Here is a 20,003-nt window from a genome sequence, read left to right as displayed (position 1 = left end):
ACAAAAACTAATCAAGCTGGTTTTACATTGATGGTCTAAAAATTAGACTTAACCTGGTTTAAGCATGGTTCAAAAACCTATTTTTTGCAAAATCTAGGTCAAACTGGTACATGGTGAAAAGGAAAAAGTCACCAAGATTGCTGGACATATATCACAATATATCAAATTCTGCAAAATTTAACACTCCTAAATTTCAAATTCCACACAATATTGCCATTTCTCACACTGACTTGCAAAAGTTACAGCATCAAATCATCTAGAACTTTTCCTTTTCTAACAAAAACACAAGGAACATACCTCAAACACTGTCTCTGTTGCCCACTGTCATCCTCATAGAACCCAGTTCCACAATGGCTGACACATGTCCCATTTTGGTAGTAGTAGAAATGACTGCAGGTGATACAGTCTGTCACGTACGGCCCTGCACAACTATAACAGTCCGGGTGACAGCGCTGACACCTAGATAGAGAGGAAGGCAGTTACTTTATGAACAGACAAAAAAGGAGTGAAAACTTTTTTCATCTATACATAACAAACATGCAGTGACTGTAACTGACTGAATAAATCAAGTTATTCCCTTTCCTCAACATTGCTCTTTGAGATCTTCACATTTAATTTAACATTAGTGTGCCAGTGTCATTTTGTAGAATTTCACATTCATAATATACAAGCATGGCCTTCTTTTCTCATCCCCATAATTATGTTAGTTAAACATCTAATACTCAACTTACTTTTTCTCCTCATCCCTATATTCATCACTAAGACAAGAGGCTGTGCAGGTGGCATCTATGAGTTCCATTTTGTCCTTACAAGAAGTACAGTTATCATGGCTGCCCTCACAGGTGGCACAGATATCATCACACAGCTTACAAGATTTAACAGTTTCATCTGAAATGAAAAGTGAGCACTACTTTAGTACTTGTACTAACAATAACAAAAAAAAATGAATAAATAAAATGAATAATAAAATAAGCAAAATTATATTCAAAATGTTAACAAATAAAAAGAAATATTTTGAGTTTATTTCAACCTGTTACTGATCTATTTTTTGTGCCGATGATTTAGTTTTGTTTGTGGATATGGTATGACCTCTGACCTACATCACGTGGCTTATTACATCATTACATCACAGTGGAGAGTGCCTCAGGCCTTCAGTATAGTTTAAAATACTTAGAAGAATACAATGGAGCTTATCTGTTAATCTAAAGAAGACTAAAGATGTCATTTTCTTGGAAGTATAGCAAAAAATACATGGTCAAACTGTTTGAAATAAAGAAAAAAAATGTCCATAACCAGTTGGTACCAAAAGCAGGTAGCCACATATAACTAGCTCTCCTCTTCACAAGATCATGAGACTAGCCCCTGCTTAACAACATTTACATGAGCACAAAAAGCCTTCTTCAGTCTCAAATGCAAATTCCTCTAGTACCATTCCCACCTCAAAACTTTATGACACAATGATTTTCCCAGTTGCTGCATATGGAGCAGAAGGATGAGGTGTTTTAGTGTTAGACTTAGAGACAGTAGTATACAACTTTGGTATGGTAAGGTATCACAAGAAAATCTCAAGCTGAGCACATATAAAACTTTTAAACTTATTTCTGATAAAGAAAAATACCTTGATATAATTGTAGATAAAGAAAAAAGTCAAATCTTAACCAGATTAAGAATCAGAACTCACAATTTGCACATTGAAACAGGTCACCATGTCAAGAGTAACCCACACCAGTTGAAAGAAAAAAGTACCAAAATTGCCACTCTAGAGTTATAGAGGATGAAGAGCACTTTTTAATTACTTCCCCCTATACATTGCATACATAAAGGAACTCTTTCCAAGTAGTACAAAGCAGAAACTCATATTTTACATATCTAAACAACAATGACAAATTTTCCTTCATAATGAATAGCCCAATTGAGACACTGACAGTGATAATATCTTTGGCCAAATACCTTAACCTTGCTTTTGAGAAAAAGAACTGTGCTGCATCTTCCACTTAGTAGTTCTATAATTATAAGTAATAACTCTAAATATTAGGATCCATTTCACATACTAGAAAACTGCACAATGTGTACATCTATCTATCAGTATAAAATGTATTGTTATTATTATTATTTCTGCATTATCATTATTAATTTATTATTATTTATTTCTGTACATTTTCACCAGCTCAGTCTGATGTAAAAAATATAAATAAAGAATATATATTACCCCTCAGGTGTTATCAGGGTTACCACATTCACACAATAAAATTTATTAAGACATTTGCAATGTAATATTGATCATCCAAATCAATCAATAGATAAAAGCACAGTCAGCTATGGCATTGATAACCGGCTATCTCAACTGCTATATACTTGTCTAACCAAATACTGACACCTTACCTGTAAAATATCCATCAGAGCAGCTGCTTACACAGGTCCCATCATGTTCACTGAAGTATTCCTCAGTCTCACAGCTCAGGCAGTCTGTCTCCTTGGGACCACGACATGTTTTACAGTACATACTGCAGGGGTGGCAGATCTTATCACTGGCATAGTACTGACCATCTTTACAGCTGGCGACGCATGGGCTGCAAGCAGACAAAATATAATGGAGGATAAAAATATTACTATCTGCAGACCTTCGGGCAGAAATTTGAAATGGGTGTTCTTTTTCTGAAAATGTGGACCCTTTTATCCCTTAGTTGACCCAACTTTAAAACGACACAGGACCTAGATCATATTTTTCCCTCTAAATGGGTGGTTCTCTCAAACCCTTTTCCTAAAGGGCCTGATCTGTAGTCTGGAGAAAACTAACTGTCAGACATGATGAAAAGATGGTTAATGAGTGTGGATTCTCTGTTAACAGTTTTTAAACGTTTTTTCACAGGCACAGCAACTAAATTCCAGGCTTTTTTTTATCCTTTTAGGAGTGATGTCAAATCCACATACCTGATTTCTGCAAAATCAGGGTCTATGGTGATCGTTAACCATCTTATCAATTTTGTCCAGTCTTATCTTCAGTTTCTGAAAGATCTATTGACTCCTTTCCTGTTATTGCCTCTCATAGTCTCCTCCTGTCACTTACCCATCCTGTCCATCTCTGTAGTGTTTACACTCCAGGCAGTCTCTGGGGTCAGACCCTGTACAGTCACCAAGACACTCCACATCACAGTCTTCTGCTGGAGCCTGATAAATACATTATAGTACAATGTTACAGAAAAAACACACACACACACACACACACACACACACACACACACACACACACACACACACACACACACACACACACACACACACACACATACACACACACACACAGAATATAAATTATACCAAAGAATGAACAAAAGTGGGATTAACACTACAAACTCTTTTACAAAATACAATTACCAAGAAAAGCCAGGTTTGAAAAAACTGATTTCACTATTATTATTATTATTATTATTATTATTATTATTATTATCATCATCTTACTGTTTTGGTGCCAGAACCGGGTCTCTCTGTCTTGCTACCAAACATCCACTCATATATCCCCCCCTCACTGCTGCCAGATGCCCCCTCCTTGTTCTTATCAAGGACATCATTGAAATGACTGGATTCATCATGATGGCCTTTTTTGGGAGAGGAGTCAGCATGCCCCCTATGTTTGGCTTCAGGCTCTGCTGTTGGTTTGGGTTTGAGTTGAACTGGTTGTTTGTCTGTGCCATACACCACTAACTCCCAATCTGTTAACACTCCTGCAACATGATTATTTATAAAATATAATTCAAAATTTTCTGAAAATTTATTTTGTTTCGTTTGCATTGGTCTCTATCTCTTTCTCTCTAATAAATGTTCACTATCACATACACAACAATGCAATGTCCAACCATCCCATTAGTGATGTAAATACTCAACACAATCAACAATATTACAACAAACACAATCAAATATATCAAACCCATCACAATCTGCAGAGTGACAGGTCACACAGTTTACCTTTATTTTCCTTGGACCCATGGTTTTCTATCTCCAGTATCCACTTTCCCTTGGGGTTCTCTCCCCAGAAGTGAACAGACATGAAGGGCCACTCGCTGAATCCTCCATTCACTCCATCCATGTCTCGTTTTGGCAGTAAAAGCGACCGCGTACCATTAGGTGATGTGAGGTGTATCACGACATCCCCGCGCCTGGAGTACGTCAGTGAGATCTTGGCTTGCACATGTTCTGCATGCACCACGTGTTGATCTTTCGTGCCTTCACATGCATACATGTGCATCTCCACCTTCAATCCATCTCCACCAATATTACTGGAATACACAGAGCCCTCGTTAAATAATATTATTTTATAAACAAAAAATCATCAATTGTAACATCATTATTATACTCAACTGGCCCTTAAATTCTTATCCTAATATGTAGTTAAAAAAGTTTAAAATCATCAAACCTGCCAAAGCAAGAATCTTCAACAAAAACGACTATAATTACGTTTTCCTGTCATCTCTCTCCGAGTGGCAGACATGCTGTGGAGGCACTTTGGTCCAGCGTTCAGCATATTCTACCATAGCAGCAGCATCCATCAGACCATAACCATAGCGACTACTCACTGCAACATACATTTACAAATATCACATCTTGTATCCTTTCACTGCATTTCACCACTGTTTTTTTTTTCTTTTTTCTTTTGACTAATTATATAAGCATTTGTTATTCTTTCACTGGGTTTCAATTTTTAATCATCACAATTTAACAAACATTTATAAATTATGAACAATGTCATATCAATGATATGTGAAAACAAGAGAAATATCACTTAAAGCCATTAGTTAGCAACCTGTTATAAAGTCTACACAGTTACTTTCATACTATGACAATAATGTACTACTTTCACTTTTCAATGAAATTTTTGCAATCACCCACCTTTCCTCCCCATGCCGTTGACCACCCACTTGTTATGTGGATCTTTGATGATGTCCGGCCTGGCAGCCAGCAACGTGATGTACTGCATGTCACGCCATGTTAAACTGGGACTAGAGGGGAGGATACAGTGACATGGTAGACATGATCATGAAAAAAATTTACTTTTTATAAATTTATAACTGCATGCATCAACACATCAATAATCTACATAATTCTCTCTCTCTCTCTCTCTCTCTCTCTCTCTCACACACACACACACACACACACACACACACACACACAACACACACACACACACGCATGCATGCATGCATATGCATACACGCAAGCAAGCCTGCACATACATAAGCACACAAAACACAAAATTCTCCTAGTTATGCACTTTTTTGATAATTCACATGAATGTTGAAATGAATGCCTGTGGTGAAATGAATGCCTGTGGTGTTAATGTCTGTTGTATTTCAGAACCATACTTACTTTGCTTCCAGAGCCAAGGCAGCAATCCCTGCAGCCAGAGGCGCTGAGGCTGAGGTACCAGTGTGAGTGTTTGTACATCTGTTATGAAGATCTGTGGTCACCTAAGTGTTAGGTAAGAAAACATTAGTATTACTGACTTATCAATTTGAAATACATTAAATAAACTGATGACAAATGAACAGTTTTATCAAAAGATCTGACACACTTCATACAGTAATAATACTAATGCTATTTACTAACAGAACAAAAACATAATTACAATTTGTCTATCATTGTATCCTCCACTGCTGAAGGTGCTGGCCAGAGTGGAGGAGCACTCCTCTAGATACCACGGCTCCAGCTCCTTCTCCGTCACACTGCTGATGGACAGGGTGTAGATACTGTTGGTGTAGCCATCACAGTTACAGGAGTCCTTATTGTTCCCACCATTCCCAGAGGCCCAAATAAAGATGGAGCCCTTGCCCCCTCTGCCCTGGAAGACATTGTAAAGACATTGAGATTTTTACTCCAAACAGTGAATATCTCACAAACTGCCTGAGCATTTATCTCTTTATTGATCAATTTAGAAACATTTAATCAATCGAGACATGTGTCTCAAACAATTTTCTACACAGTGGAAACTCAGATGTCAACCCAGGAGAGCCTGACCTTATCTCCCTGTAGTATACTCTGCAGTTATCATTTAAGTTCTGGACATCAATTCTACTCCCAGAGAGAAGCGTTGATGTAAAAGTAATCGCCCTCACCTTGGTTACTCCGTCCACAAATGCCTTCTTGGCCATAAAAGACGGCCCGTCCACCACCTTCCCATTGTCATCAGGCCCCCAGCTGGCGGAGTAGATGTCTATGTGTTGTGGGTTCAGGGACAGTGACTTGGCCTCCACGGCGTCTGTCACATCTCCATCTAACATACGCACACCTAGAAACAGGTAACATTAACTAACAGTGACAACATAATCAATTAAATCTACATATATACAATATATACATGTATACACTAATTAACCCAGTACTTATTTATTTATTCATCATATTTCCATGTCTTACTTCTCTTGTAAAAATTCATATACAGACATAGCATATCATCGAGATAAATAATACACAGAATCATATTTGCAGCACTTTTGAACTTAAAACTAACTCATAGTTCAGTGACATTTTACACAAACTCTCTCTTTGCTAACAGATTACATAATAAACTGTGTTTCTATCATATTACAGTATACACAATTTCATAAAGGTCTGAATATGCATGGAGAATCCATTACAATTCCCCAAAGATCCTTGTCCATCTTGTAGCTTCAAACACTACAGCAAACCCCATGTATTCTATCATAACATGAAGCCATCAATATCATCAAAGCCATTCCAATCATAAAGAGGAGGAATCACGCATTGACCAGTTTGGTGTTAGCAAATTAAACACACACAGCAATACAAGATCCTTTGTCTGTGTGTCATCAGGTGTGTTATTAACAGAGAAACGCTGTAATTTTTTCTAAGAAAATCACCTCGGCGTCTCCTCATTACTTTAATATCTGATGTGTTTAACTTGGGGTTAAATATGGTGAAGACATGCAATTTGCTCTGAGAGTTATCATCATAACAGCAACTGCAGGCTTCTGCTCAGCAGGGAGGACTGTTAATTCTCAGAAATCAATCTTTTTTCATGTTGACTAGGTAAATGATCGGAAATACACATAGAATCAGATGAATAAGTCAATGATCTGAAATATCCGTCCCTCAGTTTTGGTGCAATTTTGAACACTTATGTAGCAATTGATTCAGTAGACTATATGCCCATTATTAGTAATATGTCAGTTTAATTAAGTTTCACGATTTAGCAGATTATTTTACCTCCAATTCTTGCTTTGTATGCAATTCCAACCCCACATTTTGTGTTGTTAGCAGCAGCAGCCACCTCGCCTGCACATCTTGTACCATGCCTGGTAACGATAACATTATTGGAACTGTTACAATGACAACATTTGTACAATGACAACATTTTATGTATTATGTCATTGTGATATGTTACACTTAGTTTTCAATTCTGTGTGTGTTTGTGAGAGAGAGAGAGAGAGAGAGAGAGAGAGAGAGAGAGAGAGAGAGAGAGAGAGAGAGAGAGAGAGAGAGAGAGAGAGAGAGAGAGAGAGAGAGAGAGAGAGAGAGAGAGAGAGAGAGAGAGAGAGAATGGGTGTGATTACTTTTTGTCTGGTACATACCTGTTTTCATCTGAAAAGTTATATCTAGGCATTGGATCATCATCATTGGAATTAAAGTCATGACTAGCTTCTTTGTCCTGTAATAAAAGTCAAAAAGTTATTAGGTTTTATGTGTTTCTTGGTGTTTCACCCTTGCATATTGATAAAAAGAGATATTGGAAATGACATTGTAAAATGAAAATCCCTTCTTACTGCAGTGTGTAGTGTAATATCCAGTGACAGGCTTTTCTGCCACATAATATCATCGCTATCTTTATATTCAGTTTTTTCTTTTAAAACCTGGGCCCATTGTGATGGACTATAATTCATGTGAATGATTTAACGTAATCGTCTACAGATGTTCTGGTAAAGATACGGCTATGTAGTATTTGATTGCTTTTTTCATGTTATTCATAAGTGAAATAACCCATTCACTCTGCTGCCATTGTGATGCCATACTAAATGAGTGTGGGCTGCCAGTGATGGCTGATCACTGCCATGGGAGGCCTCTAATTGACTAAATGATGATAAGTAATAACGAAATGCCCAGTGTGGCGGTCATTAGTGTCCACAGCAATACCTACCAACATCACAACCCACAAATACTGGGAAATTATCCGAAACATAGAAGAGTTTTGAGACCCGAGGTCAATCTTTGTTCATTAGTTAATTTATAGATAACAAACGCTACAGCAAACACCATGTATTTTCTCTTAACATGGAGACATCAATAACATCAAAGCCATTCCAATCATAAAGAGAAGGAATCACACATTGACCAGTTTGAAGTTAGCAAATTAAACACACGCAGCAACACTAGACAAAATAAATCAATATCTAAAATATAACTTTAAACACCACTTCTATACCATTTTTGTTGTAAGAATCCAGTGACTTGCCAAAAAAAAAAAAAAAAAAAAAAAAAAAAAAGATTGTGAAATGGCTTTGTGATCAGATATGACAATGCATGAAAACCAGACCACCTAATGTTTTCCCAATGCAGTTAACAAAGCATTACCAGCAAACTGACTTCTGGTCAGATTGAACCAAAATACCCTTTAAAATGCTATCATTTTATATGAAATGTCTTTATCAAATGAAAAAAAGATCTGAAAGAATCAAGCTAAGCTGTCATTTGCCTTAATGGAGGCCCTAATAGTTTTAAGACTAGATATTCTGGTATTATGAGTGATATTTCAGCATTCTGAGCTACACAACAAGTTGCTAGCTGCCTTATGACATCTGGTTTCAAACCTCTGTTGCAAAGTGGAAAAGCAAAAAAAAAAAGGAAGAATCATACTGATATAAAAGCAAGAGCGCAGCATGAACTTAACTTACTGTAGACTTTTTATACAAAGACATCCACTTTCAGCATAGTTTTGGACCAAACAAGCAACTGACCCATCCCTTGACTCATTATACCACTTTACCTACCTCATACAATGTATACCTGTGGAGTATCCCTGACATCAACATACCAAATATATCTTATATAACATGTATCTTATATAACATGTATGCTATATTTTTGCTGCCAAACTGTTCCTTGGTAAGGCTAAACACTTGCAAAATAATGACCTCCCTTGTCACACCAATAGTGTTGCCACTTCTACCACAATTTTATCCCTGACACACTGAATAACTGACACTATGTGCCTTACCTCACATACACTGTGTTAAGTGCAGCATTGTGTTAGATGAGATACTCAAACCTTACATAAAATTTGTTAAGTGCAGCATTGTGTTAGATGAGATACTCAAACCTTACACAAAATGTGTTAAGTGCAGCATTGTGTTAGATGAGATACTCAAACCTCACACACAATGTGTTAAGTGCAGCATTGTGTTAGATGAGATACTCAAACCTCACACACAATGTGTTAAGTGCAGCATTGTATTAGATGAGATACTCAAACCTCACACACAATGTGTTAAGTGCAGCATTGTGTTAGATGAGATACTCAAACCTCACACAAAATGTGTTAAGTGCAGCATTGTGTTAGATGAGATACTCAAACCTCACACACAATGTGTTAAGTGCAGCATTGTGTTAGATGAGATACTCAAACCTCACACAAAATGTGTTAAGTGCAGCATTGTGTTAGATGAGACATCCAATGCATTACTATTGCCTCACACACAGTGTGTTGGATACAGCATTGTGTTGGATGAGACTATCAATACGGTGCCCACACACACACAGTGTCTACTTACATAGTTGGGCTGTATATCCGTATGTGTTGTTTCTAGTCCATCATCGAGTATAGTAACGACCACATTTCTGCCAGCATATCCCTTTTGCCAGGCTGGTAACACATTCATATCATACCCATCCTTGGAGCCTGCATGCTGCAAATATATGAATCAGAATTGGCAATATTCATATATTCCAATCAACAAAATATGTGCATTGACACTGACAAATATTATATTAATAGCATTCTACCACATAAATCAATTAACTCCAACTTCTGCGTAAGTGCCATTATCATCCTATTTAAGATCGATATTGTTAATTATTGTCATATTATCATTTTTTAATAAAGATCAATCTCCTAAGTGCTTTTTTTTTCTAATTGCACAGTTGTAAAATCAAATGAACGTTTTTTTATCTTCATTTTGTATCCAAAGTTTTTAATTTGGCTACTTGACGATTTAATCCAAGAAATATAATTCATCATCAATGCCTACCAAAGGATTAGACTATCTTACAGAAGTTGAAATATTGGGATAAAAGAAGTATTTTAGAGGCTAATATTGTGAAAAAATTCTCTGAAGTGAATTGCCAACCTTGCTCGACATTATTTTTCAAAGAGTTTTAAGTTTAAAATTCAATTGAGAATGCTTAATTATAGAGACTGAATATGCTAGTTATAGAAAAAAATTTGAAGATCTATCTCAGGACTAGTCATAACTGAGGCTACAAAATAACAGACTGAAATCACTGGCAACCATAACCAGTCTGAAAACAAGGTGAAGAGACTGAAAAAGTGGTTTGAGCAGATACAATTACTGCAGAGTACATCATCATGACAGCAGCTCACAAATGGTAATGTTGCAGGGAAAGCAATGCTTTTATGCAAAATATGAAACACTGTATACCTATTATATCACACGCACTGCTTATAAATAATCCCTAGTGCCACACGAAACACCATCAATTGACTTATTTTTCATGAAAATGCCTCTGCTCTTTGTGTAGTTCACTGTTCTATGAACAATGTTGCTGTCACTGCAGGGGAGAGCATCTGATCCTTGGGCATCTGATCTCCCCCCCCCCCCCCCCCCCCATCCTCCCCTCCCTCCACCTGACTTGGAATTGAGTTTGTTCTTTTTTTTTTAAATTTGGTTTTCTTTGAATTCATATAATCCTGTATAAGATACCTCTGATTCAAGATATTATGATCATAATAAGGAGATCATTATCTGGAGAAGTTAGCCTTTGAGTATCAAAATGCTGACTCCTCTATGCTGGATCAACTTGTTATGCAGACTCAGTTCTATAAAAACAATAAAGATTCAATCTTCAAATCAACATCTGAAATGACTGCTTTTTAATACTTCCAAACTAAATTACTTGAGGTAGGCAAATCATGGGTAATTCAATAAAGATGAAATTATCAATGAATTAAGCAAAGGGAAGTTGACATTCTGATACAAATAGACTGGCTTCAATAGATTCGTTGCTGCTGCCTGCCTCCAAACACTCGATAAAAAACAAGATTCGTTTTTTTTTTAAGGTTTTCAATTTTCAAGATTTCAAAGAAAATCAATATGCTTTGTCAGTGTTACAACTATATCTTCTTTAATGTCCCAATTCAACTGAAGATTACTATAATTACTTTGGACTATGAAACTAATTCTTATGTTTGAGAAGATTAAATGACAATTTAATCTAGGCGAATTGCCACCTTTATTTATACTGTATCAATATTTAACCCTCTTGAGAATAAAGATGTTAAAAAAAAAATGACAAAATTATTGACACTGTTATCCTGTTTTTCTCCTATCACTCCTATAGGTAAGATCCTTCTGTATATATGACATCAATAAAACATTACTCTGTCATAGAAAAATAACAACTATGACTCAACATGTGCTGACAACATAATATTTACATAGCAATCCCAACAAATTATGGAGAAGATAATCTTTAACGATAATACAATACGTCACTACCAGGGAAGAAAATAGCTTTCTTACGTATCTAGTTTTTTTATTAACTTACTTAGCATCAGTAGACATGCATGGTTCATAAAAAAAACTTGTCATTAGTTGTGGTTTATGTCTTTTTTCTGTTCTAATAACAATATGAAATGACTTGTAATGAATGTGAACAATTCCCAAGTCATGTATGGAAAATGAATTTATGAATTATGGAAAATGAATTTATGAATATTAATGTGTAGAAATATTACAAACCATACTAATTTTCTGACCTTTCTTTCTTTTTTTTTTTTTTTTTTTGATGAAGCCAAGTATATACATGATGCTACAGGAATGAAAGTAGAGACAATTATGTATTAATTAAATGAGACAGTAACAAAATATGCAAACCAGTTTAGCAAAATTAAGTTAGCCTCCTTCGGAAAGCTAGATTATATTTCAATACAGCTCAAGAGCAGAATTCAAAAATGAAGATAATTCTAACGATTTTTGCCACATTTATGTCTACAATTATCAAATCACAGAAGGTTGCAGCAATAATGCACTGCATGTTTTTCAATAAAACACTTAAAACAATATCACTAAAGACCTTTTCTCTCCAGGTTGAATGCCCTTCAAATCAATAACCAAGTTATTGAAGTCCATTAGTGGAATGTTGAAAATACATAGTGCTGTGCTGTCTATGTGTATCCAAAGTAACATGTAGACAGAAACCAGTCCCTTGTGCTGAGATTATAGCTGTGTTCACATTGGGACCATATAAAATGGGTTCTGGGGTTCATGAAATCACAACATTTTTTTAGTTAACAGCCCAGCAGTAATCCACCTAAGGAAGTAAAGTAGAGCTGCCCACAGGTGGACCAGTTAAGAGGTGGCAACTGTTCAAACTTTCTTATTATCATGACCTTAGAAAAAGAACTATAAAAGCCAAGGTGCAGGTGAAGCAATTACCACCTAGCCAGCGTTAGGGCATTTTTGCTCTCGTGAATGCTTCAACCCACTCGCTTGCTTGATTTTGGCCTATTCTTGAGAGGGCCTGTGGTAAAGAAATTAGAGCCCCAACCAAAATTTTTTTTAAACCCTGACATTTTATTTTTGCTCGTGTTAACACACTTCATACACTTAACAACCAACGAGCTCTGAGGTTTGCCTTGAACTCTCTCAGAGTCTACAGAATCACATCACTACACTTCCATATCTGTCTTGTACTTGACTATACAAACTGAGCTATCTGATGTGATAATGTGAATACACAAATCTCTAATGCATCCTCCGTTGGTCTCTACATACTGACTGTGCTGGGCTGGGACAACTGCCGAAGTCCACGCTGATAAAATACCAGCTCAGGTCAGCAACAGGACTAGTAGTATCATTATTATTACACTACTAACATGATCAAACTCATGAAAACACTTCTGTATGGTACATCTTAGTAGAGTGGCACAATACATTTACAATCGATTATGGTAATTTTTGACTCTCTGAAATTCATATACTTTTGATAATTTTCTCAATAACGTCTTTTATATGCATGTATAAATATGTAACAATTTCTAAATCCATAAATGGTAGAATGTTCCTGAATATCTTAACTAGGCAAAATTCTATTACAATGTTATAAAATCAGGGTTTTCCCCAGTATTTGGGATACACGTAGTCAAAGATGTGAATCTGTAATTTTGTCACCAATTTACAGGGAGACCAACTGACTTGTCCTTTCTCAAAAAATTCCCTGTAAGCAGTCCAGTCGTCTTGAAAAATATAGCCAATGGCCATCCAAATGATGACTGGGTAGCTCTCTGGGGAAAGCCTTGAATGTCATTCAACCAATCATCCAAGTGAATTAATCAGAATAAATTGCTGTGTAAGTAATACTTCTAGCAAAACTTGAAGAAAGGACATGTAAAACCTTTAAGATAATGAATGGTGAATTGGTGACAGATAATTTGATCATTTTTAAAAAATTAAAACAAAATCTATAAAATATTGCTTAGTCACTAAACTGTACGTACCAGGTACCACTGATCTTTATACAGTGGGTCTCTAAAGTGAGGATTATACTTTAGTAAATCTCTTTTCACCCTCTTCTTCACATATTGTTGCTCTACCCAAAGAACCTGAAATAGAGAAAATAATGCACTTATGGATTTCTCCTTTTTTTTAAATTTTACTATTTTTTTTAAATATCCAAATATCATATGTCCACAGCTGATCATTAATTAAAAATTAATAAACAATATAAAAATAACATTTGACCACAACTTGCATAATGATAAATAAATTCTGGTTGTTATAACATCCTACTAAAATTTCCGTTGTAGAAATACCACATCTTTCATCTTGTTTATTCCTTTCACTGCACATAATGTGTGTGTCATAGAGTCAATGACACTATTATTAAGACACATATATCATTTCTGCCACACAAACAGTCACATATTATATACAAAATCCCACATTCTACTGTGATGAATACAAATTACATTCATAAATCAACAAAAAACTGCTCCTTTTTTGTAATTTATTTACTTCCTCCTTCATCTGGCATTCCACCATCAGTAAAATAATAGCTACTGCCAGGAAAAAGAAAATAGCTACTGTTATGCTCTTCCTAAGGTCAAGAGCTAAGGGGGAAAATAAAAAGTACAAAGGACATGTTTGTTCTTTCCTCTTCTTGTTGCTATTCATGCTATGGTATCTTCTTTTTAAGAAGAAGAAAAAAAAGGAAATAACATACAGTTCAAATACATTTCAACCCAAAAGGAATTCATTGCAACCAAGCCTACTGTAAATTATGGGGTAAAAAGAAACATGTTTTATATTTTCTGGGACTTCTATTACTTCCTACCAGCCAAGACAAAAAGAATCTATAGCTATCCTGATGAAATCACATCTATTGTGTGGGTTGGCTCTGTGGACATAAATCTTTCAAATGAGAACCTATATTTTCTTAAAAGAGTCCAAATGTTATTCATTTCCTCCTTTGCTTCTAGGTATCCCATTTATAAAACGTTTCAGTTAGCAAGTCAAAAGAGCTCAAAACATGGCATCTTTGCCATCCTGTGCCTGATAAGTTACGGAAATACAATCTCTACACTTGTTACGCTTAAATAAATTCACATTCATGACTGGGTAATGAGTTGCATATGAAGGTTGTTTACAGAAATTCAAGTAAACTTGATTTTCTACAATCCAGTCTGAAGTCCATGATGGCTAAGGCCAGTGAGGTGAACATCGTTTGGTGCAATGATTACTCAAAGTTTTCAATGGGGGAAATTGTGAATTTTACAGATACTGTATTTTTTAAGTCATAATTCCTTAAAATAAGAACATTCCTCTTAAGTGGCAGCAACAAAAGTAAAAAGCAGGCTATTGTTTTATTCCATTCTATGCATTTAAAACACCACAATGCTAAATAGAATTAGAAATATAATTTTATGATTATGAAAGTGTGATAATTTTGCCCATTGAAAAGATTTGAGTCACTGACATATAACATGACTGGCTTTGACTCTACCAGTGTACTGACTGTTCATGATTCTATTCAAACTCCCATCTTAAAACAATCCAATGCTGTTAAAGTGCTTTACGTAATAAATTAATCAATCAAAACCACATACTATAACAAGATACAATTACAAAATGGAATTTGCGATAAATGCTTCAACAGTTTTCTAATGATGGCACTTTGCCAGACTTGCTTCTAAGTGTCTTGCTTTCTTTTTACTTACTAGTAAGGATAGATGGATTTAAAAAATCTGATCAAGCAGGTGCTTACAAGTGAATATATCCATTGCCTCTACCACAGGCTACACTTCATAGTTTTTAAAAGTGTTATGTCTGCAGACATATAAATATATATTTATATGTGTGCAGAAATATATATTAATATATATATAAGAAGCTAAAATAAAGCATACTGGCTGATTCGTAAATGGAGATTGCATGTCTCCAATTAAGTTCAAGCTCAACACATATTACAGGGTAGAAAGACTGCATGCAAACAGTCGCAGTAACAGAGAAAGCCGCAGCGTCTCATTCCTGACACGATGAATTGATTGTAATGAGAACTGTGACTGTAAATCAAGCAATCCTGTTTCCAATCACATATTGCTCTTCTGGGAGCTGTTACAACCAGCATGGTCCGCTGATCTGGAAAGTGCATGACAGTGCAGTCTACTGGGGTATATACAGAGATAGCCATGGGTATAGCTTAGGGCCAAAAACCAGCTGTGGTGTACCAAGAACTCTAACAAATACAGTGAATACCACTGAGACATAAAGTAGCATAGGAAGAAGCTATAGACTATAGCTCATTTTCGAACTAAGTAATGCGCTGCTCACGAGCCTGATATACACCAGAGCCAGCTGTGGTGAACCAATAACTAGAACTAAAACAGTTTATGTCACTCAGACAAAACCCAGCAGATCATATGAGCTTCTGCTTAGGAAGAAGCATGGATGATGGCTCAATTTAAAACAACACCCAACAACCCCAGTCTGCTTTGGTAAAATGTGCCATGTTAGACAGAGTTACTGTCATCTTCTATGCAGACTTTACTTGTACAGATTTCTATTTGATATCCCAGATAACATCATAATTAAGATGTCTACATGTAATTATGGTTATGATGGTGTTTATCATGTGCATATATGCTGTTTGGTTAACAATAATTCCACCTGACTAGATCATTTAACAAATCCCTTAATATCTTTGAAGTTTCAGCTAAATTAAACTATATAAACAAGACTGCAACAAGATTGCAATTTTACACCATCACATAATTCACATTGTATGGCTGCATATTAAATGGCATAAAACAGCAATAACCTCTTCCCTACCAATAAGTGGTCACAGAGTTCATCCAGTTAAATGCCTTGTTTCTTAGCCCTTACACTTGATGAACAGAGACAGGTGTCTCCTTATTTGATATATGTATCAACACAGACTAAGCACTAGGGGGGATCTTTTTTATGAAATCTATAGGAATTATACCCTTGGAAATCATTTGATAACAAACAACATTAAATATAAAAATAAATATATATATACAAAATATAATTACAACATGGAAAATCACCACTGTATCCATATCTACTCATACACTACTAAACTGATAATCCTCTAAAAATTATCATTACAAAAAATTGTGTGAAAATACTATGTCATGTTATATAAGTTATCACTTAGGATGTATTAACAAGAACACATTACACTGTCACACTCCAAAGTGTCCCTGCCATTAAACTGGCACTCATTGCAATATAAAACAACATTTTGTGACTAACAGGTACTAATCACATCTAGCACACAACAATAACAATCACTATATTACTTTACAAAGTATCATGTTGTGGTATAACATGTCACAACTAACACACTGTCACAACTAACACACTGTCAAAACTAACACACTCTCACAATTATAACACTGCCCTGCCTAGCTCATTATCACACCTAACACACTGTCACAATTAACGCACTCTCACAATAACAACACTGCCATGCCTAGCTCATTATCACACCTAGCACACTGTCACCCACTACATTATGTCAAAGATAGTTTATTGCCACTCTTGACACCTGTTCTCTCCATTTCTGTACAACCCAAAGGATCAGAAATAACAGTGATGCACTTACCTCAGGTTCTCTTTTTAATCTTACATGGTGTAAACTTTTTCGTAAGGACCTTTTTAATATATTGGGATGTTCAAATAAATAAAACCCATCAAATATCTGAAAAAAAAAATGAGAAAATTTTCAATTAAAAACGTTAAAACAAAATACTGTAAATAACAAATGAATAAGTATCGGTTCAAAAATAACCGCAATTGCCCTTTTTATAACCACAATAATTTGTATTTAATTTAACTGCATCTCTAAAATCACTCTAATAACTTACGAAATTGCTCAGTAATGCTTTATTTTCCAAACAAAGATATACAAGCAAGACATAAACTGCAATCAAATTCCCAACCTGTAACATGGTATAAATAAAACCTAATCTACCATCAGCCTTCACATCTCTCTATCCACCCTCAATTACATGTTATCAGCCTCTTTTCAAGTGCTTTCTCCCCAGTATCTCAGCACTGTGGTTATACTGAATACTTCGAGAAGTGGCCATGTATAAAACTAATAAGAATTTATTGGCATACTGACATGTTTTTAATAACTATTAAAGAAAATATAGTACCTCGTAAAACACTCAATTTCAGTAAGTCTAAGAGGTTCAAAGATAATGTATGTTCTTTACTGGCTTTCAATTTAAAGATATTCTGATACATATTAAGTACTTATTAGTACTGCAATTTTCAAGAAAGCCCCCCTAAGCTACAATCAGTGCCTATCTAAAGACATGCAAACCCTTGGTTTCAACCCTAATTGCTGTTATTATGTACCTACAGAGAGATGTGAAAGTGGATAGCTTGAGTAGGAGTTTTAATTGATCTACTGTTAATATCACGAAGGCATAAAAAACAATGTGTTATTAAACACCGTTTTATGCCCTCGTTAATAAATGTGCTTTACTGACTTGTATCTCATTGGCTTGATTTCTCCATTTTGTCTTTCTTTTGTTTATCAATTTTCTTCATAACTGTTGAAAATCTGTTTCTTTAATAAAATATCCACCCAATATTATTGATTTGCCTGTTTCTTTCCCATAAGTAAAGTAAACACTGATGGGCGTACTTGCTTATCTTACTGAGAATTATTACAAACACCCTCCTAATATCCAGCACTGGCTTGATACACAATTTATGATTTGCTCACTAACACTGATATATCTTTATCCTTTAAATTAATGGATTTGACAAATAACATTGAACTGCTGCTATCTGCCAATGGCATTTCTAGTCTCATATACAAAAGTAAACATTTGGACTGAACAAAGTTAAAGCAATAATAACTCTTCGTTTCGGCCAAAAAATGAATTTTCCTGGAGTAAACAACAATTTTCCCATACTTACCAATGGTTAATGAATCCATTTTTACATTCAAAGTTAGTCCCTGGTTTTTTTCTAAAAAGTTTGGTTTTTTGTTAAAATCTCTTAAGAGATTTTAACAGAGTATAGACATCAATGGAGGTCACGTGGTCTAAAGACAAGTTCAAATATCAGAATAAAAGCTATAACTGCTGTTTTTGTGGTAAAACAGAATATATTGTATTTCTATGAGTTATTCACAAGGTTTTTATTGTGAAATATAGGTCTCATACAAAGAGTTATTATGCCTTTAACACAATTTACTTTAAAAGTTTATTTTATTTTAATAGTTTTATTTTGTAATTTAGTTGCTGGTAAGATTAAATAAGACTTTGCAAGGTGTCAATCAATCATTTTTTTTTTCTCATAAAGTTTTTGCCAGTTCATTTGTAGTTCTTAAAACGTTCACACGATTCTTTCTCTTAGAGACTGGCATACAGTCCAAACAATACTAAAAATGGCTGAAAAAAATTCTTGCTGTAATAAAAGTGCCTTTTTGGGAAATGTTCATATTTATAGACAATTGACCTGAGAGGAGAGGTCCTTTAAATTTTAAATGTACAACAAATATTCCTGTTTGGAGATCCATATGTCAAGCAAACAAGGTTAATTATGCTGAAGTCTGAGATTTGTTGACCTATACAATCTCTACACCACCTGATACTATGCAAATCCATGGCCAGGAAGTAGACTTTGAGCTCTTTGATTTTTTTTTTTTTTTGTTTCTTTTTTTGTATCACAAAAATAGCTTTCAAAATATATTAGTATATAAATTTCAAAAAACAAAATTCTGTCTGGATTTTTTTTTTTTTTTTTTTTTGAAAGTTTGCAACGTGTTTTTAAACAATTTGATAAGGTTATTAAAGTACAAGGTTAATCTTTCTTTCAATGACAATAGAATACGAGCACTGAACACTGAACCACCACAGAGTAAATAAAACCCTTATGGACAATGGACTGAAAAGAACCTTAAGTGGTGAACAAATGAACAATTATTATCTCACACCTGTACACAAAGACCTTCATTCTTATACCTTGGGTTGTAATAACCAGTACCAATTACGTAACAGCTGTATTGATTACTACTTCACAGCACAGTGGTACTCCAATTACCTTTCCTAAATTTTTGTACCCATGTTTATTGGCCAGCCGATCAGCCACCTGGTCAGCATAAAGAACGTCGTCCACTTGCACTGCCCACTGGTTGATGTAAAATCCACTTGTGATGTCCAGTAGAAGAGTTGTGATGGCAAGAAGCAGCGTTCCTATGTGTGTTAAGTCTGTCAT

The 20,003-nt window shown here is 35.2% G+C and overlaps 1 protein-coding gene across 2 annotated transcripts in view; it reads right to left on the bottom strand.

Annotated features, from left to right (window-relative positions):
• The window catches only part of LOC106178752 (proprotein convertase subtilisin/kexin type 6), a 26,961-nt gene extending 6,958 nt beyond the window's left edge, over nucleotides 1–20,003 (bottom strand). For both annotated transcript variants that reach the window (XM_086996826.1, XM_086996815.1), the window contains exons 1-17: nucleotides 19,830–20,003; nucleotides 17,371–17,466; nucleotides 13,742–13,846; nucleotides 9,777–9,911; nucleotides 7,584–7,660; nucleotides 7,219–7,307; nucleotides 6,108–6,280; nucleotides 5,621–5,833; nucleotides 5,362–5,462; nucleotides 4,885–4,994; nucleotides 4,453–4,570; nucleotides 3,964–4,274; nucleotides 3,460–3,722; nucleotides 3,068–3,168; nucleotides 2,383–2,570; nucleotides 732–888; nucleotides 298–459 (exon numbers count right to left, since the gene is read on the bottom strand). In XM_086996826.1, the coding sequence (XP_086852952.1) occupies nucleotides 298–459; nucleotides 732–888; nucleotides 2,383–2,570; nucleotides 3,068–3,168; nucleotides 3,460–3,722; nucleotides 3,964–4,274; nucleotides 4,453–4,570; nucleotides 4,885–4,994; nucleotides 5,362–5,462; nucleotides 5,621–5,833; nucleotides 6,108–6,280; nucleotides 7,219–7,307; nucleotides 7,584–7,660; nucleotides 9,777–9,911; nucleotides 13,742–13,846; nucleotides 17,371–17,466; nucleotides 19,830–20,003 (2,573 nt within the window). The remainder of the gene's footprint in view (nucleotides 1–297; nucleotides 460–731; nucleotides 889–2,382; nucleotides 2,571–3,067; nucleotides 3,169–3,459; nucleotides 3,723–3,963; nucleotides 4,275–4,452; nucleotides 4,571–4,884; nucleotides 4,995–5,361; nucleotides 5,463–5,620; nucleotides 5,834–6,107; nucleotides 6,281–7,218; nucleotides 7,308–7,583; nucleotides 7,661–9,776; nucleotides 9,912–13,741; nucleotides 13,847–17,370; nucleotides 17,467–19,829) is intronic.

Source organism: Lingula anatina, chromosome 1 (genome assembly GCF_051362555.1).
Source record: "Lingula anatina isolate TDL-2025a chromosome 1, LinAna3.0, whole genome shotgun sequence".
Classification (NCBI taxonomy): domain Eukaryota; kingdom Metazoa; phylum Brachiopoda; class Lingulata; order Lingulida; family Lingulidae; genus Lingula; species Lingula anatina.
Note: the sequence above shows the minus strand (reverse complement) of the source record. Positions and strands in the feature narration are given on the sequence as shown.